Raw genomic sequence first — 26,561 nt, 5'->3', positions numbered from 1 at the left:
CATTGCGGAGCACAGGCTCCTGACGCTCCGCGGCACGTGGGATCCTCCTGGACCGGGGCACGAGCCCGCGTCCCCTGTATCGGCAGGTGGACTCTCAACCACTGCGCCACCAGGGAAGCCCAATTCAGTTCTTTAGGACTGAGATATTTTCCTTCCCCACTTCACCTGAACAATTCCTGCTCATCTTTCAGGGCTCAGCAAGGATAGTATAACCTCCGATAAATTTTCTATAATACCCTTTCTCCCCCACTCGTTGCACAAATACTTTGTGAGACTAGATGAAATCTGTGTAAGTAAAGAAAAGAGAAATTATCAGGAAGAACACAAAAGGAACTTTTAAAACTTTGTTTATTTTGGACAATATTTTCTGTTCTCTGTGAAAATGTTGGCAATGTTGATCTCAGAAGTTTGGATCACCAAAAACAACAGTGTATTTTATATATCAGACACTGTTCAAAATGCTTTATAAATGTTAACTTATTTAGTCCTCACAACAGCTCCATGATTTTGGTACTATTATTATCCCCATTTTCAAGAAACTTGCCCTAGATCACAAGGCTAGCTGGAGGGGAAGCTGGGATTAAAAACGGTTGGCTTTGGCTTCAGAGTCTGTGATCGTAACCAGTGTACTAATTGTACTAACAATCAACAGGGAAATTTTGTTAGTAAGCAGAGACTTATGTATTTAGCACTTGAATGGCAACTGGGGTGTAACTTGTTAGATTATATGTAAACAACTTACAACCCATATAAATCATTGTATTGCTTTAATAATTACAGTTACTAATAGTAAGCTTTTAATTTTTTTTGTCTAGGTGCTGCTTGACCTTGCTAGCCTAATTTTTGAAGAACAACAATCATTAGAAGTAATTCTAAAGAAAATAGCTGCCACTATTATCTCTTTCATGCAGGTGCAGAAATGCACCATTTTCATAGTGGATGAAGATTGCTCCGTGAGTACAGAGTATGACTTTTTTATTTTTAGAAAGACAAAAATTTGTATTCCTTAAAGCACTGCTTTAAACTTCAGGTTGGCCTCAGAACTCTCTCAAATCCCACTGAATATGGTTGTTTATGTAAAGTCAATCGAAGTGTGAGCTGTTCTGGTTGAAAAGAGGTAGAGGTGAGGTTGGAGGATGCCTTCAGTGCACCCTTTCCCCTTGTTGACCCTCCACTAAGTATTACAGTTACCATTGGTAACGTCAGTGTGTTGCTTTTGTCAATGGCTACACTACCTTGGTGGAGAAATACATTGTCACTACAGTGACACACTACAGTGTGCAGACCTTTTTTGGTGGAGAATAGTTGTGCTCTCTTGCTATGAACAGGTAGACCGCCTTCTGAATTGGTTGGCTATAAAAATGTCTTTTTACCAGCGATTATGTAGAAACCAAAAGGCGTGGCCCAATGGAGGCAATGCTGCTAAAGGTACCTATTAGTCCCAAATTCTTTACCCACTGTAGAAAGCCACTAAACTGTTCTAATTGGTAGGTTTCAAGCCATTGATTTGTAATGTAAAGAGACAGGATGTGTGTGGAAAGATGGAGTGTTCTCATATGGTTACTTCTAGACAGGCCAACTGAGTTTGCTGTTAGCATCAGGGCCTTTAGCCCAAGGTCGTTTTCTTTTATGCAGTTTCTTTTCCTTCTCAACCAATGAACCACTGTCTTTGGTATATTTCTTTTTGATGTAGTTGTTTGTTTCCTTTTTCATTTAGACCCTGAGAGCAGGCTCTTCATTGGTGGGTTAGGAAAAAGAATGGGAATTCTCAAGTGTATAAAGTCAATTACAGTCCACGTGTGACATCTGAATTGATGGTTTTTTGGGAAGTAGAATAATAAAAGATATTTTAAAACTTATATTTTAAATTTTTAATTATTTTATTAGATGGTAAGACCTACTGTGTGATGCAACATTATCTGAATCATCGTGTGTGTGTGTAACTCTCATTAATAGGAAATCAAATAAGAATTCACTATGCTATGAGATAGTCAGTATTCTCATGGATATTATTTAATATTTTCAATCAGTTATAAACTCCTTAGTATAGAGATAATTAAAAGATTGTAGCTATCCTTTTCAAGTTCAGGTCAGAACTCTTTAATGCAGTATGTCAATTTATCATTTTTGCTCTGTGACCTGCTCTTTGGCATTTAATTTTTGAAAGTTATACATAAGTGCACTCGCTTTTTTTAGACAACTTAAATATCACTTTAATTAATATTCAGCTCATCCAGTTAACCCCTATCATGGCAGCAATTGACTGGTATCAGTGTTGCTTTAAAATACAGCTCAGCAGTATGCCCACTAATATTTTTGCTCACTTTTTAATGACTTAATTTTGTGGGTGTAGCAGTTAAGTGACTTGATACCCATTTATACTGTAATTATTTTTTGATTAAAAATATTTCAACACATGAGCAAAAATCCAAATGTGAACAAGAAAAAAAATGTACTCAGTTCTTCTGTCTCCAAATTAAACTGATATCATTGTTTTATTTGTTTCCTTCTAATTTTTTATTCAGTTGTAACTATAGTATGGGTGCAAATGTGTGTTTTGCTTTTTAATTTAACTTCAGAAATACTTCTCTATGTTGTTAAAATCTTCATAATTTAATGATCTCATAAAATATTACTGAATCAGGTGTCTTTTCAAAAAGACCCAACAATAGCAATCAACGTATGCATAAAAGCTAAAACTTGAGGATTTTGAATAAATATAGAGAAAATTTGAAGTTAATTATTTATTAACAGCTGGCAGAAGAACAAAAACTCAAACAAGCATTTTTGCAAGTCGGTATCAGAAACAACAGCAGCATGTTCTAAGTAATAGGAGTTAGACTTGAGGATGTCGTGAGCACTTAGGTCAGTTTTGTCTGAAAAAGTGAAAAGAAATTGTGAGGATTGGTGTCTTCAGTCAGTTCCACAGACTCATATGTCTGTATTTAGATAGTTTTCATTGCATTCTCAAACTTATTTCTCAGTCTGTGTTGTTGCTCTGTTTTCAGGATTCTTTTTCTAGTGTGTTTCACATGGAGTATGAGGAATTAGAAAAATCATCAGATACTTTAACAAGGTAAGAAAACTTAATTATCTGTCTGTGTGTCTTTATCACATGTAATTCTGGCTACATAGTTATTTCACAACCTATTTAATTTAAGACATAGAAGCTACAGCTGCTTTTTTCCTCCCACAAATAATTTCATTTGTGAAAATACTTTACTATTTGATGTTATATGTCCAGGTTTTTTTCCACTGCATTTGACATGTTGGAGAATTCTTTCATAGAGTGAATGGTGTCACAATTAGTATAGGCCTGGGTACAGTGTGTTTTGTGAACTGACTCATTTAAGACCCGCAAGTACTATATTTCAATTATATTTTTTCATTGCGTATTAGACCCTCACTGGAAATTTGACAGGCTTCTGAACACATTTTTTTCTATGAGTCTATTCTGCTTTGGAATCAGCCATAGGATTTAACTAACACCAGAAGGAAGCCTGTGATCTCAGTCACACCAATACATGTACCCTATGGCTAGAATCAGACCAGATCTCTATTGTAGTTCATTTATTTTTCATGTTTTTTTTTTAAATTTTAAAATTAGTATTCATTTTTTGGTTGTTGTTAACTGGTACGCAGAAACAATAGAAAGTATTAACATATCAAGGTTATACTTGTTACTGGCCCAATTGTATATTTGCTTTCTGAAGAATTTTAAAAAGGATTTAGAGTAAATTACCAAGTGTTCTTGTCATATTTCCTTTTGCACCCTTAGCAAAACAGTGGTGGTTTTTGCTTAAGCAATAAGGTAGTCTAAGGAATATAAGTCTGCCAGGGTAAAGCATCAGGAATTCTTGGGCATAATGCTGATTTTATCACATTATTCCTTATTCATTTGTTTCAAATTATTTCACTCCCTAAAATAATTTGTGTCAATTTATATTACTCCTAATTATTGATATTGTAACTTAAAAGCCTCATATGATCATGGAAATAGAACATTATTTTAGCTTTACTATTTGACATTAAAGTTCCAGATTTTTACTCTTCAGTTGACTTACCAGAGAATTATTTCATGTAGGTGAATGATGCCACAGTTAGTAATGTCCTCAGTAACCAAGCTCCTTGGTGGTGATACTTTAAAAATAACCTCTGTGCAAATCTAAACTATAGAACATTCTATAAGATAACTGGCCTGGTCTCTTCAAAAAGTCAATGTCATTGAATAAAATGGAGGCAGGGACTGTTCTCAGACCTAACAGCCAAATGCAGTATGTGAACCTTGATTAGATCCTGGTTAAAAACAAATAGCTATCAAAGACATTTGTTAGGACAGTTGGAAATCTGAATATGGACTGGATACTAGGTGTTGGTGGGGAATTATTGGTACCTTTTCTTTGGAATTAGGAAGATATTGTGGTTAGTAGGAGATTGTTTTTATTTTTAGGAGATTCAGGCTGGTGTATTTAAGGATGAAGTGTTATGATGTCTGCACCTTAGTTTAAAATGGTCTGCCATTTTAAACGGGGGTGATAAATTAGAAGGTCGGGACTAACATATACACATTACTAAATATAAGATAGATAACCAGGGCTTCCCTGGTGGCGCAGTGATTGAGAATCCGCCTGCCAATGCAGGGGACACGGGTTCGTGTCCCGGTCCGGGAAGATCCCACATGCCGCGGAGCGGCTGAGCCCGTGAGCCATGGCCACTGGGCCTGCGCGTCCGGAGCCTGTGCTCCGCAATGGGAGAGGCCACGACAGTGAGAGGCCCGCGTACCAAAAAAAAAAAAAGATAACCAGCAAGGATCTACTGCATAACACAGGGGCCTATACTCAATATTTTGTCATAAACTATAAGGGAAAAGAATCTGAAAAAGGGAAAAGAATCAGTTATACATATATATGTATATGTATAACTGAATCACTGTGCTGTACACCTGAAACTAACATGACACTGTAAATCAACTACACTTCAATTAAAAATTCCCAACAAAAAATAAAATAAAATATGGTTCAGCCAAAAATAAATAAGTAAATATATCTAAATTAATGTATTTAAACAAATAAATGTTTGCACATACATATATAGATATAGCAAATGTGACAAAACATTAAAAATTGTTGAATCTAGGAATAGGATATTCATTTTACTTTCAACTTTCTTATGTGTTTCAAAAGTTCATCATAAAAAATTGGAAGAAAATGTTTGTGATAAAAACCTGGAAGCAAAGTAAAATGAAAATCATCTCTATAGATCATATAAAGCAGAACTACCTGAGTTTGCAACTGCAAGAACAAAATACTTAAGTGCATAGCCTGGTTTTGTTCTGACCCTCCTAATTAAGACTGACCCCATGAATCAATGTGAGGTCTGCAGCTGTCTTCTGCCCTCTGTACCCTTTCCTTTCTTCTCTTATCTTTTCTCGCATTTCCTGTCCTCTTCCGTGTTCCCCATCAAGATGGAGAAACTGTTGACTACAGTGATTTAGAGTTGTTAGTTTAAGTGATTATATGTAAATCAAAACTCATTATTTCAAGACTATTATTTTAACAATATGAAAGACCTTTTCTTCTATTGAAAGAATTTCAGGAATTAGCAAAGGAGCAAATGTAACTTGGGGGCAGATGGGGAATGAGTTTGACTCAGAAGGTACACCTGACTCAGGCCTTGACTGGTGACTTGGGCGTGGGATGGGTAGTCAGCGTACATAAACCATGGATCTGTACCCAGAGATTTTTCTGCTACGCTGGAGTTTTTGGTTCACAAAGTTTTAACAGAATAGCTGATCTTTATTTCCCTCTTGGCATTGCTGGTCGTGAACTGAAGTTTATATCCCGTCTCCACATCTATTCTTTTCTAAGCTTCTGTGTGTGTATTTTCTGGCACATTTGACATTGTTTTAGTTGAAATTGAATCCTTTTTGAATATGTGGTAATATGCATATGTCCTGGTGAGTATGTATGTATCTTTCTTAAATACTGGTATTGGGCTATACTGCCTAGGTCAGTTATGAAGTCTTATTCTTAGGAGGATCATTAATAATACTATTTTGATTTTATGATACCATACATTTTTGTTGCTTTTTATAAAGAACATTTTAGAAAGCTTCTAAACATGTAAATATTTGATTATTTTACTTTTTGGCTTGCATAAATAATAAATTGCTATATAGACAAATAAAAAAGAAATATATACATGTATATTTATGAATTTACATATATCCAGAGGACAGTAGGAAAATCAGTATGATAATGCATATTAAATGTATAAAATGATGGGAGTTCCCTGGCGGTCCAGTGGTTAGGACTCGGCGCTTTCACTGTTAGGGCCTGGGTTTGATCCCTGGTCAGGGAGCTAAGATCCTGCAAGCCGTGCAGCACGGCCAAAAAGAAAAATATTTATATAAAATGATGAATTATCTACATTTACCTCTGAATATTTGTGTAGCAGCATATGCCTGTGTAATTTTATGTATTCACATTTGATTTTTGTTGTGAAGTCAGACAAGTCCTCTTATTTCTCTGACAGCTGAACAAGCCCGTGACTTGGTATGATAGTGACCTCTACTGGTCAATTTGCATTAAAAAAACTGAGGTCCTACTATATATATATATTTAAGTCTTAGTATTTATTTATTTATTTATTATCTTGATCTTTTGTTAGCACTTTTACTTTGTTTCTGATGAATATCACGTTCCCTCTCTGTAGGAAAAATGGAAGATATCTTTCCACTTTTAAAAATTATACCAAGACAGTCTTAGTATAAAGATTGTTTTATAAAGGATAAATAGGTCAGTGTGGTTACCTTAAAAGAGACTAATTTACATGGATCATTTAAACTGATTCATTAACTGATTTTACAGTAATGAAAATTATTCAACACCAGTGCCGTACATTAGCTAATAGTTAGCCTTTATTATAATGGTGCAATAAAAGTCGCCTTAGTGATGTAAATATGGTTTTATTTTAATAAAATTAGATTTCAGGCTTAATTTTGTGAAAACTCCTAATTAAAATTCAGGCTTTATTTTGTGAAAACTCCTAATTAAAATGGTGTTTAGCAACTTCAGCTTTTTGAAGGACTAACTGGTATTGACACTTGACCAGCAGATTCTGTATTACGTTTCTAAAATTGCTTGTTGATAGAATTTAGGCCTCTCCAATTCTCATTATTAAACACTTTGTCAATCCAAACACTCTTCCATGAGATGAAGTGCTAGGCAATTTGATGATGTTAGCAGTAAGCAAATCGTCCTTTTTAGGCAGTTATGTATCAGCTTGGTACTTTTCCAACCAACCCACTAATTACCTTTTATAAATTAAAATAATTTATTGAAGACAGTTTTGAAATGTTAAGTGTAAAAATAAAAAATATTCAGGGTGAACATTATACATAATTACTAGAATCATATTATCACTGGGATAAAGCACAGCAAACTGTTGGAGTTTGGGTCACCCAAGAATTCAGAAGGGGAGCTCATTTCCAGATGGCGGGAGGTTTTAGAGTTTCTGTGCTTCGATTCAAAGAGCCACCTAATTAGATGGGGTACAGTTTATGTTAGCTCTTAATTTTAAGAAATAGGTATTTTAGTGCTATAATTCCATATCAGTTAACTTCATGTTGATTTAAATGCACATTTTGTCATAAAATGACAAATACATAGAATTACGCCTTTAAGCTCACTTTCTTGGAATACATATACTAGTTAATACTTATTAGTTATAACTATATTGGAAAACAATTATAGTTAAATACAGTAACACCTACTAATTTGAAAATAGTAGAAAGGTTTTTACTACTTAAAAAAATGGTAGATATAGAGTGTAAGAGTGTAGACTCTGAAATCAGACTGGTTGTATTTAAACTTAAGTTCCACCACTTACTAGCTATAGCGCTTTGTGTGAATTATTTAACCTCTCAAAGCCTCAGTTTCTTCATCTGTAAATTGGAGATACTGATGGCAGGATTGTAGAAAGGACCAAATGAGTTAACACACATAAAATGCTTCAGAAAATTTCCAGCACATAGTAAGTAATCAGTAAGTGTTTGTATTTCTGTGTCTCTTTGATGTGTTTTTCTGTCTTTGGTTCACATAACCTGAAGTGATTCCCATTTACATCTAAAAGCACAGAAATTTCTCAGTGTTTCCAAGCTCCAGTGTCCCTGACTCTCTTCCCAAGGATGTACTCATGTGCACCTCCCTTGATATCCACTGTGCAAAAAGCCTTAGAGGTCTGAGTTAGCGCAGGCTTTCCAAGAAGCAGATGCCAAGACTAGATTAAATGTGTAAGACATTTATTAGGGGAACCCATGTGAGAGTAAAGGGGGAGAGAGCTGGGAGGGGATGAGAGAGTCGTGAGCTCCCCACACAAGTCTGACCCAGAGTGAAAGAGAGGGTAAAGAAGGAAAGAGCATCGTGTGGAAGTGTCTTAGGTAGCCGAGCAGTTCTAAGGAAAGTTTGGCCAGGCTGCTGGGGAGTTCTGTAGCCAAAGCCTCCAGTCAGAAGCATCCTGGGTCTCCCAAGCCTGGCTACCTTAGTGTCCCTGCTGTGTGTGCTCCATCTTTTTCCAGGAGCAGCCCTGGGAAGTGTGTCTGCGGTACAAACACAGTCCTGGGTTTCAGAGCACAGTGACTAGAGACACTGGTCATTTAGGTCTCCTGCAGTTGCAGGTCTGAGAGACACATTTGCAAGGCTACCAGAATATTCCTGTTATTTAAAGAAAGATCCTATCCCTTTGCATTGCACTTTCAAAATCATCCACTACCTGTCCTAACATCTTCAGCCTGAAACCATCACTTTATTCCTAACAATCTGTAGCTGTTTAATGTTTCCCAAATATACCTAGAACTCTTCCATTTCAGCAATGTTTTTATACTGTTTTTCCCCCTCCTTTTCATTCTTGATGTCTTTCTTTGCATCCTTAAATCTTACCAGCCTTTTGCGCATTTCCCTAATACCCCCTCTTTTCCAACCCACTCCGACAAGGGGTTATCTGTCCATCTTCTCCACATGTGGTGCTTTCATTGTTACCAGTTGTATTAGTTAGGATTAGGTTTGAGTGTGAATCATAAAAACCCAAAGTAAAAATAGCTTAAATAAGAACGCAATATTATTACTCTCTCCTGTAAAGGCCCAGAGGCAGGCAGCTCAGGCTCTGTGTTGCTGCTCTGTTCTACAAAGGCCTCAGGGACCCAGGTACCTGCAAGCTTTCTCCTCTGCATCTCTAGGGAGTGGCCCTTCCCTTCAGGGTCCAGGATGCAGCTCCAGCCTTCATATCCACATTTTAAATGGTAGGACGGGGGACAGGGAAAGAAGGGGCAGAGAGCACACGTCAGCTGCCTTTTGGGTAAGCTTTCTAGAAGCAGTCACATTTCCTGTTGCCTAGAACTTACATCGTCACATGATGATCCCAAGCCACCAGGGAGGCTGATATATATATAGTCTTTATCCTCAGTGGGCATGTGTCTAGATAAAGAGAAAGGGAGAAGAGTTACTGAGGGACAGCTGGGGGCTTCTGCACTAGACTCTGCTCAAAGAGGACATGCAACTAGACATTGTATTATTATTCATTCTCTGTCACATTCCTCTACTAGATTACAAGCGCGTTATGACAGCTACTGACCTCTAGGAGTTTGTCTCTCCATGACGCTAAGGGCGCCTCTCATGGAAGAAGTGCTCAGTCTGTTGTTACTGAGGGGAGGAAGTAAGAATTTATTAGCACTTTTTACAGAGTAAGAAATAAGATGCTATCACGTAACCTTAATAAATCTAATACTAATTTTTCACTAAAGTAACCATCAGGAAAACTTAAAATTTTCAGGGAATTGAAAAAAGTTAGGTTTCTATTGATTTAAAAGTAATTTTAATACTTCTGCTTCTCTGTATCAATGCCTATACATCTGAATTTATGATCTCTGGCAAGTTGCTTAACTATTTGGGTTTCATCTGGCTCCCACTGTTGACATAATGATGATGATAAGAACAATAAAAGTAATCATCATCATTATCGTCATTTTAAAAGAGATTTGGACAAAGATATCCTCTCCAGTGTATATCTCTCTCTATAACTACCTTTTCATTTTTCTTATCTTTAGTGTAGCTTCTTGTTTTCTTTTTGTGAGACTTTTGCTGTCCATGAAATATTTGTGGTTTTAAAATAGTTTTGTTAACCTAAATCTTACACTTATAACCTTTTCTTGGGGTTCTACCCAAATGATATGTATGAAATAGAAACCCAGGAATGTCCTAGCTCTGATGCGTGTGACATTTTGCATGCCTTCCCACATTATCAATCTAGGCTCAGAAAATGCTCCGTCTGAAGTTCACGTATTCCTGTGTTACTATTGTCATTTCCCTTTCATTCTTTAATCACTTGTATATAATACTGGACATATGGTCAGTACCTGATTTGACCAAATTATGCTTAACCTAAAATGTACAGCAAAGAAAGGAAAGACTCAGTTATCTTGGCCAGGAATGAGGCCACGACGTCAGGAATCTTTGTGGAATCACAGTGATTGAGAACATCATTTGAAAACCACTGTCCTAGGAGCAGCTTGGCAGGCTAAGTGAGAAGGATGGAAGACAGGAAAAGATTAGCGCTTGGAGAACTCAGACCAAGTGGACATTTTTCCTGAGGCGCATATTTTATTGTGAAATGTCTCCCGCTATTAGGCTTTCCTGTTTTCTTCAGTTAGTGATGTTACAGTTAATAACAGGCACATACTTACGGCTGGAGTAAATTTCTATAACTTGACCCTCTTTGCGGAATGCATGCCCGTCACCAAGGAACATAGGAAGTTTCCTGCTGAAAAGATGCGTTCTGTTCTGTTTTCCCAACCCCATTACTGGCACTGCACTTATGAACCCTGTGGCATCAGGTTAACCTTTTATGTTCAAACTATTAAGCAAGAAACTGGGAAAATGTTGTAGGTTCAAAAAAATTTTTTTTTCAATTTAAAGCGGAAAAAAGAAGAGGGACGAGCTTAATAAAATTCTTCTAGGCCTGCTCGATTTTCCCCTTGGTCTGAAATGTGTAAAAGATTGTTTTATTGGAATGGATAGATTAAATAAATAACTGAGGAAGTAAAAACAGACACTAGACTTTAGTCATTCTATAATCTGATGAGAAAATAAGACCTAGGGAAAATTCATATGGATTTTACATTAAACACAAAAATCAACATGCCCATTAACAGTGGTAATAAGATTACTTAATGACATTTTAAACTTGTTTTAGATAGTGGAAAAATTGTGGGTCTTTGTTTTTTCAAAGCATTTCAGTTATAGTAACTACCAAAGTTGTAAATCATCAAATATGTTTAAAGCTGCATTTTCCAATTAAGATATACACTTTGCTCTATAATTTAAGACTGGTATGTTTCTCTTATAATCACCTATTTGACTCTGTTTTGCCTACGTTTTTTCACTGCACAGAAAGAATTCATCTCTGTTATCTCCACAGGGAACGTGATGCGAACAGAATCAATTACATGTATGCTCAGTATGTCAAAAATACTATGGAACCACTTAATATCCCAGATGTCAGTAAAGATAAAAGATTTCCCTGGACAGTAAGTAACCCAATTTTAGACTTGGAGCTTGAAGGCTGTTTTCCTATCAGATCTGCACTTAAACTAGTTACTCTTTTTAAAAAAAAAAAATTTTTTTTTAATTTATTTATTGATTGATTTTTGGCTGCGTTGGGTCTTCATTGCTTTGCATGGGCTTTCTCTAGTTGTGGTGAGTGGAGGCTATTCCTCGTTGCGGTGCGCGGGCTTCTCGTTGTAGCTTTTCTTGTTGTGGAACACGGGCTCTAGCCACGCAGGCTTCAGTAGTTGCAGCACGTGGGCTCAGTAGTTGTGGCTCATGGGCTCTAGAGCACAGGCTCAGTAGTTGTGGAGCACGGGCTTAGTTGCTCCAAGGCATGTGGGATCCTCCCAGGCCAGGGCTCTAACCTGTGTCCCCTGCATTGGCAAGTGGACTCTTAACCACTGTGCCACCAGGAACGTCCCAGACTAGTTACTCTTAACTGAAGGACTGGCCCTAGTATTGGCTCTTTGGGAGTGATCTATGCTTTCCGTGATCTGAGGAAGGAGAATAAAACAGCTTATAACATCTGTTGAGATGTTATCAGCTGTACTTGAGTATTTTTCTCTGTACTTTTATTAGTTTTTTTTTTTTTTTTTTTTTTTTTTTTTTTTTTTTTGCGGTATGCGGGCCTCTCACTGTTGCGGCCTCTCCCGCTGCGGAGCACAGGCTCCGGACGCACAGGCTCAGCGGCCACGGCTCACGGGCCTAGCCGCTCCGCGGCACGTGGGATCCTCCCGGACCAGGGCACGAACCCGTGTCCCCTGCATCGGCAGGCGGATTCTCAACCACTGCGCCACCAGGGAAGCCCTATTAGTTTTTTAAACATGTATTAATGAACTATCATAAACTAATTTTGAGGTAATTTAACTATTACCTACTTAATGACATTCTTTAGATAGTATGGCTGGAGTTCTTGAGTTTACCCTCAAAAATTAAGTTTCATGTGACTTAAATGCCTGTAATTGGTAATCTGTCGCATTGAACAGCTCTGTGGAAAACTGAATATCTGTTTTCCTTGAGAGCAAAGCTACAAGGGTTAGTTTCTCAGATATTGAAAACTTTGAATACTAGTATTTTTTCTCATCTAACTTCAGAAAAGCATTGCAGTTTGAGGCAGCTGCCTTGACTTTGTTATTTGCCTACCTAGGAGACCTTTTTAGAACTTTAGCAATATGGGCAATAGATAACAGTGGTAAAACTAAACAAGGACAGATTTGTAACATGTAGAATCCTAGGTGGTGTAATGCTTTTGACTTCTGCCCCTCTTGTTAAGTTATTTCAGGCATCCACTACACAGGGATAGTAGAAACTGAATAAATACTTTGCTTACTATTACTATAAGCTGCTTGGAGAGTTTTAAATGGAAAATAAAATAAATACTGGTAAATAAAATGGAAAATATGAAAAAAAATTTTTAAAGAAAATAGGATATTTAGTAGTTTTAATAATGCAAACAGTAATTGCTTTATAGTACATTTATGTGAACTTCATTATAATTTGTACATTTTCTGCACTCTGATGTTATTTCCAGCTAATAAAAGATGAATATATTAGTGGCTTCCAAGGTCCAATATAGTTTCTATAGCATCTAATGGACAGTCTTCTCATAATATTTAGCTGTCTTGTTTTTGTTTTTGTTTAGAATGAAAACACAGGAAATGTAAAACAGCAGTGCATTAGAAGTTTGCTTTGTACGCCTATAAAAAATGGAAAGAAGAATAAAGTGATAGGTAAAGCCTTTTTGTTGACCTCTCCTCTGCACTTTTTAAAGAAAAACATGTATTCTCAGCAGCTTCTTTCTTTCAGGTGTAAATTTAAAGACTAAAATGTTTGAAAAAAAAGATAAAAATTGGAATGATAAAAGAATTTTGAAATAATTTTATATTGATAAATGTCAACAAGCATTTGTTAAATACCTTATTAACTATGATGTATTTTGGTAATTGTAATCCTGTTTCAACAGAAGTTTGGTTTAAGAATGACATGTTGAAAGTTAGCAAACTGAGAGAGGTCAAGTCGATAATGTGTATTGTTTTAGGGCCTCACTTCGTGGTTTCTGGTTTTTCTTTTTTGAATACATGGTTTAGATTGTAGGTTGTATTCATTGAACACTCCACTGCTTTAGGCACTTGGGATAAGTCAGTGAACAAGCAAAAACCCCTGCCTCGGGGAGTTTACATTCTTCCATGAAGGTTAGTAAAATATGTCTACTGCAGGAATGATGGAAGAAGGCATTCTCAGAAAAATGAGATGATGTTTCCTATTATCAACGTATTTATTTCTTGGCATTGCAGGTTATATTAAACGTAGAACAGAAAATGTGAGGTTTTATATGCCAATCATGCATGATTGACAGTGTGAAAACAGTGTGAACTGTTAAATATGCTCCCAAGAACTTGGAACAGAGGCTAAACTTTTAAATAAAAACCCTAACGGAGCAAGGCTTAGCCATATAAATTTACCTTAAAAATTCTGATGAGTTTCCAGGTTGTAAGATTTGACCAATTTTATTAAAGAAGAGTATTGGTCAGAAAGGTGCGGGGTGGGGGGTGGGGAATCGTTCATGAAAATGGAGGGAAAAAAAAGGACAAATATTAAAAGTACCTCTCCAGTTGTGTGCAGTAGTCAGGGAACCTTTGCCTCTCACGTGGAGATGGATGAAGAAGGTTGTAGCAGTGTATAGGGTATGCTGACCACTTGGCAAGGCCAGCACTTGCGTGGCGATGGATGCAGCAGGTTGTAGCTGGTACTGCTCTGTGATTCCAGTCCGTTTGCTGGCATGCGTCCTCACTGTGAGATGGGTACACGGGCTTATGCCATTAAACAAGCCACCAGTCTGACTTCCCTTATTCTGATTATTTTCTTGCCAAGATATGTTAACTCATAGGAAGAGAATGCGTTCTTCATACCCTCTCGAATACATTGCTGGCTTTGCCAGTTGTTTCTTATCGTAAATCGGTGAACTGGGCTTGAGGCAATGGGCTGAGTTGCAGGTGCGCGTACTCGAGTTCCTGGGACAGATCTGTTTCTTGTTGGACATTGATACTATTCTGGTTTTCTCTACTCCAGAGAGTGGGATCTGTCCTCAGCATGGTCAACTAGTTTGTAAGCCTACAGGGCTAGGCTTGCGGACTCCAGTGCATTGCCTCATAAAGCCTCTTGGAAGCCAGCCTGGCGATTCCCTGAAGGCTGTTCATCACCTGCACGCTTCTCAGCTCTCAGAGAAAAAAGTAGAGCCTAGTGAATACATATGTCAGCTCTCTTTTCAAGATTATCACCGATCAGATCTCTAACATAAACAACAGAAGAAAACTGACAAGGGTGCCCTACAATATGAAACTACATAAATGTTTAGGACATAAAATTTTATATTCTAGGAGGTGAAAACTACATTATAAATGTTATGCTTCTTTTTAAAAAAATTTTTTTTGAATTTTATTTTTTTTTACAACAGGTTCTTATTAGTTATCTATTTTATACATATTAGTGTATATATGTCAATCCCAATCTCCCATGTTATGCTTCTTTAAAATGCTTTTTGATATAAATATAGAGCTTACCACAAGCTGCCTTTGACCTTTGAAAATGTGAAATGGATTCCAGAAGCGATGCATCATTTACTAGTAAGTTCTGATAAGAATGAGGACAGAGTGGCGACTTGCCACATCAAGGCACATCTTCGCTTTTTCTCAGCATCTCTTTGGAATAACTGGGAATGGGGAGTGGCTGGAGGAAATTATACATCAGGCTTTTTCATCACTTTACACATGTGATAAATAAGAGGATTTGGGGGAAGTGCAAAGTTCCCTGGATGGGAATAGGGCTCACAACATCCGGCTGGCTCCACTCTCCCTTTAAGCATTTAAAAGGTATGGGCTTCGAGCCCTGGTCCAGGAAGATCCTACATGCTGCGGAGCTACTGAGCCCGTGCGCCACAACTACTGAGCCTGCACTCTAGACCCTGTGAGCCACAACTGCCGAGCCCCTGTGCCACAACTACTGAAACCCACATGCCTAGGGCCCATGCTCCACAACATGAGAAGCCACCACAGTGAGAAGCCCACACACCTCAAGGGAGAGTAGCCCCCGCTCGCCGCAGCTAGAGAAAGCCCGCCTGCGCAACAAGAGCCAATGCAGCCATAAATAATAAATTTATTTATTTATTTATTTTAAAAAAAGAAAAGGTTATGGGCACATTATTCAACTAACTAACCTTTCAGATCCCTTCAGAATCCACATTCTGTGTTCCTGTCACTGTTTCAGACAAGTGAACAAAGAAAGAAATACCAGTTGAAATAATCAGACTTCTCTTGGCATACATTTTGTGTCACCCTGCTTGATAACAGAGTGAAAAGTAAGTAAATGTTGTCTTTGGAAAGGAAAAATTCCCTGCCAATAAAAAGAAAGAAAGAAAAAATGATTTCCCTGGTGGGGTTTCTGGGGGCAGGGTTCAGGTTAATTTCAAGAGGGAAAATTTCCAGTGTTCCCTGCTGTCTTTATAAGTGTGACAAAACAGAAAATTTGAATTCTCGACTATACTTTGTACTCACAAATGCAGCATGGAAAACATCATGGCCGTAGATAATTTTTCTTACATGTCACAGACCAGATTTTGCTAGTATGTAATTCTAATACGAAATCCCCACAGAGTTCCATGCAGGAAGACAGACGGGCCCATGTGTTTTTGGTAATCTTCTTTCCCTTTCTTTTTTTTTTTTCCCATTACTGACAATTAGATGAAATTATAGACATTAGACCAGTATGGGGCCTGTTGTATCACCAAATGTATTCCCTGAGGTATTTTTTCATATCAAATGTTTTCTCAGTGCTCTGGCTAACACAGAGTGTTTCCACCACTTCATTTTCAACACTATTAAGAAAATACTTCCTCATTCAAATTCACTTATTTTAACCAATTATATCCCCTATTTATTAGACTAAGTTTGCCTTTTTCTCATATCATATTTACTAGAAATTCTTATGCCTATTTTCCATGTCAATTTCAGGGCATATTTTGAAGAAATGAGTTCCATTCCCATCCAAAAACTATTGTTGAGAACATCTCCACTTTAAATAGCTTACATTTTCATCTCTCTTTTTTTTTTTTTAGTGAAAAAGTAATAAAAATCATAGTGTTATACCACACGTTGTTTGACAGTGTGAAGTATGAGAGAGGAATATGTATTTCTTACTGAATATATTTTCTAAACTGATTACCGTCCTAATGCTCTGCTCATCTATGTGTTGCAATGTGATCCCAAGGCATAAGTCAATACTGTAAAATTATGTAAGTTTAAATTTGACTTCTTAATTTTATTTTTCATATTAAATTACATCATTTGGCAATATCACTAGCTATTCATTTGTTTTTAAAAATAATTGCTAGGATTTTCCTAGTGCAAATATAATTACACTGTGCAGTGTCGTCCATGGTACATACTGCTTATATTGCTTAAAGCATACAGATTTCCCCAATTAAAGAATTGTTAATTATGATTAGTGATAAGAAGTGCCAGGAAATAAGGCTGTAGGGGCAGTAATAATGGGAAGAAAATGAGAAAAAAATAAAACTAGGAGATTATAGCTTGAAATTATAAAAGTGAAAATTTATAAAATAAAAATAAATATAAGGATTATAGTTTCAAGAATTGATTGAAGAAATAGAAAAATAAGAGTAACCTCATAGTAACCCTGGAAAACAGAGACGCTTACCTTTATTGGACCAGAAACACTGAGGAATTTCTAGAAGATAGGAAGAATATACTATTTGTAAGAATACATTTTACACAGAATGGGGAAAATTTGAGTAGAGATAACAATATCAATATTCAGACAATGTAAATTTTAAGGTAAAAACATATACAGAATCACTTTGCATTGATTAAGTTAAATTCACAGAGGAAAGTGTAATTGTCATAAATGCTTCTATAAAGTAAATAACATCATCGACATACAAAAACCAAAGCTATTAAAAATACAGGGAGAAATGGACAAAATGGTGGTCATAGTGAGAGTCTTTATTACCCCTTTCATAGAATGTTAAAGTACAGGAAAGTATAAGGAAACATTAGAATTGATTAATACAGAAAATGAAATGGATTTAATTGGCATATAAATATTTACTTTTATATTTCATAATTTAAAAACAAATTCCTATCAAATATTCATCAGAAATTTACAAATTGTAGTGATACACAACACAAACTTAGTCATTTCTGAAAAGTAGAATTGACAACCTCTGTCATGGATCACAGTGCATTAAAACTAGAAATTTGTAATAAAAGGATACATTGGAAGGAAAAAGCTCACTTAGAAACTGAAAAACATTCTCCCAAATGACAAAGAAGAAATCAAAAGTCATAATGAAAGTATAGCATTTTAGAAAATTAGCAGTTGTATCAATTTAACATAAAAACTCAAGGTACAAGGTCAAAGCTATATATATAGGAGTTATATAGCTTTAAATGTTTTGACATTATTAATTAGGACATAATGAAGTTATTTGAACTAAGTGTTCAACTGAAGAAATTAGAAAGACAGCACCTTCCTCTTTCTCACCCTCTATGCCATCCCCAAAGTAAACAAATAAATAGGAAGAAAGCAAGCGGAGGAAAGAAATTGAAAAGATAAATTTATGAAATGAGAGGGGATAGTAAAACAAGAGATAATAGGCAAACACAATAATAATAAACACAGATAATGAGGGAAATAAAAGAAACACAAATAGGAATGAGAAAGGAAATGTAATTACAGATACAGAAGAAACTTTAAAAGATGTTAGATAATACAATGTACCAAAAAATAATATGTTTTGATGAAATGGAGAAATTCTATAAAAATTGGTAATAACCAATACTAACTCAAGGAGAGTTTAAAATTTTTCATAGAAGAGGGTGTGGAGAAAAGGGAACCCTCTTGCACTGTTGGTGGGAATGTAAATTGATACAGCCACTGTGGAGAACAGTATGGAGGTTCCTTAAAAACTGAAAAATAGAACTACCGTATGACCCAGCAATCCCACTCCTGGGCATATACCCTGAGAAAACCATAATTCAAAAAGACATACACGCCAGTGTTCATTGCAGCAATAGTTACAATAGCCAGGTCATGGAAGCAACCTAAGTGTCCATCGACAGATGAATGGATAAAGAAGATGTGGCACATATATACAGTGGAATATTACTCACCCATAAAAAGAAACGAAGTGAGGTGGATGGACCTAGAATCTGCCATACAGAGTCAAGTTAAGTCAGAAAGAGAAAAGCAAATACCATATGCTAACACATATATATGGAATCTTAAAAAAAATGTTTCTGAAGAACTTAGGGGCAGGACAGGAATAAAGATGCAGACGTAGAGAATGGACTTGAGGACACGGGGTGGGGGAAGAGTAAGCTGGGATGAAGTGAGAGAGTGGCATTGACATATATACACTACCAAATGTAAAATGGATAGCTAGTGGGAAGCAGCCGCATGGCACAGGGAGATCAGCTCAGTGCTTTGTAACCACCTAGAGGGGTGGGATAGGGAGAGTGGGAGGGGAGAGATGTAAGAGGGAGGAGATATGTATATGTATAACTGATTCACTTTGTTATACAGCAGAAACTAACATACCATTGTAAAGCAATTATACTCCAATAAAGATGTTATTTTTTTTTTCATAGAAGTAGTTGAGAAAGTATATTTTTAAAGTCACTAAAAAAACAAAACAAAGCAACTATTGCCCAAAGTAAATTCTTACCAAAGCAATAGAGGACAGGAAAGGATGAAATAAGGTGAGGCATGGAAAAGGAAAAGGCAAAATAACTTACAAAATGATACGATTGTTGAATGAAAAAACCTAAAAGAATCAGCTGAAAGTACCTATCTAAAAAGAGAGTTGCAGAAGTTCCTGGCTGTCAAATTTTTGAAAGAAAATAACGTTCTTACAAGCCAAGACAAATTTGTTAGAAAATAATAATGGAAAAAGCATCCCGTTTACAATAATAACAAGGAATAAACTTGGTCAGAAATAGGAACATTTATATGAGGAAAACTATAAAATTCTACTAGATAACTTGAAAATCTTTAAGTTATCTTTAAGTGAACTGATACAACATTTCCTGACGATAAGAATCTATTATTTAAGGTGTTAACTTTTTGCAGATGAGATTTATATCAATTTTTTTTTTTTTTTTTTTTTTCGGTACACGGGCCTCTCACTGTTGTGACCGGCCTCTCCTGTTGCGGAGCACAGGCTCCGGACGCGCAGACTCAGCGGCCATGGCTCACGGGCCTAGCCGCTCCGTGGCACATGGGATCTTCCCGGACCGGGGCACAAACCCGTGTCCCCTGCATCAGCTGGCGGACTCTCAACCACTGCGCCACCAGGGAAACCCTATATCAATTTTAATACATGTCCTCGTAAGAGTTTTTTTTCAGGGGGTAGAGGAGTTATTGACCAACATATATAAATTTCATCTGGAAGAATAGCATAAAAATAATCAGAGTTGATGGATAGAGAATTGCCTTGTCAGAAATTAAAATAATGCTGTATAAGTAACATTATTAAAAGTATTATATGTGTGCTAGAAGAGATGGCAAGATTGATGGAACACAGTAGAAAGTCTAAATGCAGACCCAAGTCTGATATAACAATTGTGCTATTGTGCATAATAGAGTATATTTCATTGTTTCTAAGATGCCATTGGTTGAAAGACACCATTTTATATATCTTTAAGAAAGAAAAAAATGATTTCAATTACAGAATGACAAGCAATTGATTAAGATGCATACTGATTTCATAACATTTAAATGTGAAAAAGTACATAGTTGAAATAAGTATGAATTTATTATTTAAGGTGACAAGTCAAATTTTTAAAGAATGGATAACTATTTAAGTTTTGCAAGAATCCAGTAGCAATTTAGGGAAAAGATTCAGTAGAATTAAAAGATTAAATGTGATAGAATGAATCTGTAAAAGTGCCAGAGGAAAATATAGGTTTGTATGTAATTTTAAAATGGGGAAGCTTCTTTTAAAAGCAAGACACTATAGTTGAAAACTTAAAAGATAACTGTTTTAGTTACTTGAGAAATGAAATCTTTTCTACAACCAAAAAACTCCCTGAGTGAAGATAATTGACAAATAACAAGTGCGAAAAAATTATTTGCAAGGTAGGTGACAAGGGTATAAGGGTAAGTCTTACACAAACCAGACAGGATGCTAGTTTTGGAGCCCATGTTGTGCAGGAGAGAGGACAGGAGACCACAAGCAGGATATAAGAATTGACCACCTGCTCTGCCAAGAGGCCAGAAGGAAAACTGTGGTTGGTAACAACATCTGATCCCTGGAATTATAGAAAAGAAAACATAAGTGTGTGTTTAGAAACTGTCTAGTCCCTTCAGCATAATTTCCAGAGATGGCTTCAGTGCCAACTATCTCTCAGAGCTGCTGTGATGACCGTGTGAAATAATGTCTGTACAAGTACTTTGTGAACTCTAATAATATTAACACTGATATTTTGCTATCTAACTGTACTACTTCTTGGTTTTCTCCTAATATATTTTTGAATGTTTTATTTTATTTTTGTATGTAGTTATTGGTTTTTGTTGAGTGATTTTGTTTTATTTTTGGTTCTGCAATAACTACTTTTTTTTGTTTGTTTGTTTTTTTTTTTTTTTTTTTTTTGCGGTATGCGGGCCTCTCACTGTTGTGGCCTCTCCCATTGCGGAGCACAGGCTCCGGACGCGCAGGCCCAGCGGCCATGGCTCACGGGCTTAGTTGCTCCGCGGCATGTGGGATCTTCCCGGACCAGGGCACGAACCCGTGTCTCCTGCATCGGCAGGCGGATTCTCAACCACTGCGCCACCAGGGAAGCCCACTACTTTGTTTTTATATATAAGTGATTCTGATTTTATATGGCTTACTAGTAGACGTGGCATTTCAAATGACCAGCTTTAAATTTCATTTTTGTACTCTTTATCCACTCTTCCAGATCTTTAATGAATAAGTTGTGAAAACTATCTGTAAACGGGCCCAAGCTTTACATTTTCTCAAAGAACCCTATTTGTTTGTTATGAACCTTTTTCTTCTTCATAGCTTTTTTTTTTTTTTCCAACTTGGGTATTTTTGTTTGATAGAATTAGATTTTATGAAGGGTGTAAAGAGATCAACAGGATTGTCTTGAACGCTGTATAAATGTGACTGCTTTCAAAGAAGAATTAAATTCTATTCCTAAAGGGATAATTTGTCTTCAACCCTCGTCTTGCCCTGAGCATAACTCTGTGTCTGTGTGTCTGTATCTACAGAGGTGGAGTGTGACACAGACACACTTTAGCTGTTCTGCTCTGAGCCGTGGTTGTTACCGTCAACTCTTCCTACTTGTACACTTAACATGCCATTTTAGTACCTTTCGATTCCTGAGGTATTAGTTAATACCACTTAATACATTCACTCAATGACTGTTGGCTGAGGCCCCGATTTGAACCACTGTCCGGAAAAGAGTTCCTTACCTCGGTCCCAGGCCCAGCAGACTGCCTATAGCCACGTCTCAACCCCTCCGGATTGTCTTTTCCTTCCCATACATAGTCAATCTTATGCAGTGATAAAAAGAAAAATCTTGGTTATGAAAAATGGCCATCAACTAGGAGAAAACTTTAGTAAAAATTGAAAGGCAGTTACATTGTGATGTGAGGATAAGGAACAGAATGTGTGACCCTCAAGAAAATGTGATTTGGGAGATAGCCAGAAGCTTATATAAACAGTTCCGTATTTATAATTTGGGGATACACAAAGGTTGGAGGACATAACCCAGGCGTTTTTACCGTACATGGGACATGGTCTTTTAAGATAATGAATACCGATTGCCATATTTACTCACGGTTTTTACTTGCAGTGTCCAGATTCATTATGTCTTGTTTAAAATTTTTCTTGATAATGGAACGTGTTAGAGAAGTAATCTCTGCAGTACTAATACAGATAGATAAGGATGCCTTTACTGTCTAAAGTAGAAAAACTCCCACAAACAAAGAAGAGCAACATGAGAATACAGCTAATTTGTAGGGTTAAAAATAAAGTGCACACCAGTGGTAATAAAGGGATTTCATGTACAACCATGCGTCATCACGGATGCTATGAAATCCTTTTGTGCTCCAGGAAAAATAAGAGATAACAGAATATAGTCTTCATGGGAAAGTGGTTTCAGTCAGAGCTGCAATCCTGCATTCTTTCATTAACTCAGTACACATTTTTTGAGTCCTGCTATATGCCAGGCATTGCTGGCTGAGGAAGTGGAACTGAAAAAATAAAATCTCTAAGCCCAAGATATGTACGTCTAGAAAGAAAGACAGAAATAAAATCCCCCATGATACTCCAAATGATAAAGTTAAGGAGATAGAAAGGAGAAGTGCCCGCCTCACCCAGGAAGTGGGAAGCCTGTGGGAGCTCGCTGTGAAAGGCATGTAGGGATCTGTTGGACAACAGGAAAGAGGGCAGGGGGGAGCAGTATAGGCCAGTGGAAAAGGATAGGCAAAGGTGTGGACGAGCAAAATGCAGTCAGGGAACTGCTAGCAATGATCTGACGGGGGTAAAAAGGCACAGAGCAGCAGTGTGGTAATAAACTAGCCTTTGGCGCTAGGCTGAGCTGGGGTTTCAACTAGCTGAGTGACCTGGAGCATGTGACTTAACCTTCCTGAGACTCAGTTTCTTCATCTGTAAAATGGGCGTGGGCACACCTTCCTCACAGTGTAAACTGTGCAGACTAGAGTTCACGTGCGTATTAAAGCACTGTACCTACACGCACATGATGGAAGTCTGTATTACCTGTGCAGAGGCAGAAGAGATGAGGACTTTAACAGCAGTGTGTTACCCAGAGGTAGGAGGTCATCAAACTCCTCACAGAGACCACTAGGCTCAGAGTCCCATAGAACAACTAGCTCAGTAAAGATTTGATGTAATCTTCCATTCATATCGACCACGTGTTTGGCTTTCTAAGAAAGGCCAGGATTTGGGAGGTTAGGTTACAATTGTCTCCAAAGATTAGTTCTGCTTTTATTTCCAATAAATAGTCATTTCTATGTGCATTTTTTTGTAGTATCAAAAAATGATTGGAAATATGATTCTCCTGGAGGCAGAGGTGCATATTTGAAACTTGAGACTGTCTATGTGAATTGTCTGCTTCCTACGTTCTATTTTGTATGTAATTGTGTTTTTTAACTTCTGGTTTCTCAGTAAGGAAAGGCAGTCGGTGTGACCCAAAATTCTGATGTGCATCAAAATTGCTCTCTTGGCAAATGTACAAACATCCAGTTAGTCTCCAAAGGGCAGATTGTCTTTGGGGACTCAGCTGATCTGAAATTCGTGACCGAGTCTGGAAGAAAATAGTACTCTAGGATTTTTTTGAACACAGACAACATACATTTAGGACTATGTGAAGCAAGTTCTCATGTAAATTGATTCAGATGACTTTTCTAGCTTATATTTGTGAGGATTCATTTGCATATTTGGAGATACCAAGAATTCCTAAGAGAAAAGTATAAGACAGTCTTGGGGGGGGGTGTGTGGTCTTAAAGTCAGTGAGAACTGTGATGATGAGTTATAACATTTGCTTGATTTCTTGGATTGTTCCAGGGGTTTGCCAACTTGTTAATAAGATGGAGGAGACCACTGGCAAAGTTAAGCCTTTCAACCGAAATGATGAACAGTTTCTGGAAGCTTTTGTCATCTTTTGTGGCTTGGGGATCCAGAACACACAGATGTACGAAGCAGTGGAGAGAGCTATGGCCAAGCAGATGGTCACATTAGAGGTGGGCTGACGCTTACAGGACTTCTCAGTCTCTATGGCCCAACTCTCGACTTACACCTCTCTCTGTAACAGCTCTCGGTGTCTCTTATATCACTGTATCCTTACGAAAATCATGTGCTTTAGATGGTCAGATCCTTCTCTCCTCATTTAAACAGCTAAGGAAGCTGAGACCCAGAATATTTTAGAAACTTGTCAAGGGTCTTATGACCAAACCAAAGCTCCAGCCGTTGGTCCCTTCAGTCCTCTGCTTTTTCGGCCAAAAGCAGTCCTTGACCTTAATAATCCGTTCACACAGATGTCTACTGCCACTGCACCCCGTCTGTCCCTTCCTCATTGCCTGAGCCTCCCCATCTCTCCTTGTGAGCAGTTGTATTCACACGTTTTAACAAAACAAAAACAGAAATCCTAAGCACTCAGAATCAGAAATGAGGAAAAGTGAAAGTCTTTCAAATTACAGATTTGTGGATCCCACTTCGGAAAATTCTGATTCAGTCAGTCTTGGGTAGAGGCTGGGAATCTACATTATTACAGAGCTCCTCCAGCTGACTCTGAATGTGAACCACGGGCTTGGGGCACCGACCTCAGGCAGACTCCCTCCCGAGCAGGACAGGCCTACCCAAGTGGGCCGGCCCTTTCCAGATGCAGTTCACTAACTGCCTGAAGATGCTCACTTCGTGTAACATAGAAATTTCTTACGTCATAGACCAATTTAGGGAAAGAGACTTCATAAAGGGCATTACTTAGTCCTTCATACATTGCTATGAAATAATACTTGAACGTTTGCCTACTCTTAGCTAGTAGAGATCAGTGGATATCAATGTTTGGGATGTGGATCATTAACTTTTCTCCAACCCCTAATAGCTACCTAACCTAAAGAGCTAGAAGGATATATAAGTCAAGATTTACCAGTAACCAAGATGGTATGCTTTACTCTCTGAAGTGAATATATAACACTAATAGTTTTGCTATAGTGTTACATAAGAGACCTTGGCTTAGAAACCAGTAGAAATCTGTTTCAGATACACACACACATATGTATGTGTGTGTATATATACAAACAAATATACATATATTTCAAGTTACATATATGCACACATGTACATATACGTATGTGTGTGTGCGTGTGTATATACAATTTTTAAGCAATTTTTTTTTTTTACTGTTTCCATGGCTTTGCACTGAAGAATTGACTCTAAGCCAGCTATCAATTAGAAGTTATCTCTTTTTTAAAAAACTTCCTATTTGGAAAATTTCCAACATAATGCTAAAGTAGAGAGAATAGCTTAATGAACCCCCATGTGTTCATTAGCTGTCTTCAGTAATTATTGACCTATGGCTACTATTATTCCACACACACCCTTCCTAAATTCTCTGCTCTCTGCTTCCCTATTAATCCATTGATTATTTCGAAGCAAATCCCACATATATCATTTTGTTCAAAATCTCTGAATATTTTCCTGATTGAGATTTATTTCTGTTTTTACACTATAGTTTTACTTCATTTAAATACATGAGTAATTAGGCTTTCACTTAATATATACATTTTTCAATTTCAATTCATTATAGGCAGGCATATGTACAATCACAGGTTTAACCTTGAAAAAATTTTTTCTCCTGAGGTATTGGTTAAAAGCTAGGGACGTAAACCCCTCACGTTTTCTTATGACAGGGAATCATTTTGACCTGGAAAACAACATTATAGTGACAGTAAAACAACAATAATAGCTAACCTTTATCAAATGCTTACTCTGTGTTCTCACTTGTGTTAACAAAATTAATCCATACAACCCTATGAGTAAGGTGCTATTTTTATCTTCAGTGTGTGATGAAATTAATATTTTTTAACTTAGAATGTCATGTTATTCCTTTATTCACTTATCCATGTTGCATTTTGCACTGATTTATATTAGACTAATTCATGGTCATAGTCTTAGCCTTTCTCAACAAACCACCTCTGTGGTGTCAGCAGCAGCTTAGCCGTGACCTGTCAATTTCACAGGAGCAGGAGACGGTAACTCCAAGGTTCCTGAGGTTTCCTAGTGATGAATGGTTCAAACACTAAGACAAACCAGGTGTATCATAGTATTGTAACATTCTGAATCACAAGATAGTAGATGTCTATACCATTTGGCTTGAGATTTTGAATTGCTTAAAATTTTAAAAACTAGTTCAAGGAAAA

The 26,561-nt window shown here is 37.1% G+C and overlaps 1 protein-coding gene across 5 annotated transcripts in view; it reads left to right on the top strand.

Moving 5' to 3' along the window:
* PDE5A (phosphodiesterase 5A) overlaps positions 1 to 26,561 on the top strand; it is a 146,070-nt gene that overhangs the window by 66,585 nt on the left and 52,924 nt on the right. For all 5 annotated transcript variants that reach the window (XM_059066196.2, XM_067036581.1, XM_067036580.1 and 2 more), the window contains 5 exons: positions 816 to 953; positions 3,009 to 3,076; positions 11,473 to 11,581; positions 13,243 to 13,330; positions 24,208 to 24,383. In XM_059066196.2, coding sequence (XP_058922179.1) covers positions 816 to 953; positions 3,009 to 3,076; positions 11,473 to 11,581; positions 13,243 to 13,330; positions 24,208 to 24,383 — 579 coding nt within the window. The remainder of the gene's footprint in view (positions 1 to 815; positions 954 to 3,008; positions 3,077 to 11,472; positions 11,582 to 13,242; positions 13,331 to 24,207; positions 24,384 to 26,561) is intronic.

Source organism: Kogia breviceps, chromosome 6 (genome assembly GCF_026419965.1).
Source record: "Kogia breviceps isolate mKogBre1 chromosome 6, mKogBre1 haplotype 1, whole genome shotgun sequence".
Classification (NCBI taxonomy): Eukaryota; Metazoa; Chordata; class Mammalia; order Artiodactyla; family Physeteridae; genus Kogia; species Kogia breviceps.
Note: the sequence above shows the minus strand (reverse complement) of the source record. Positions and strands in the feature narration are given on the sequence as shown.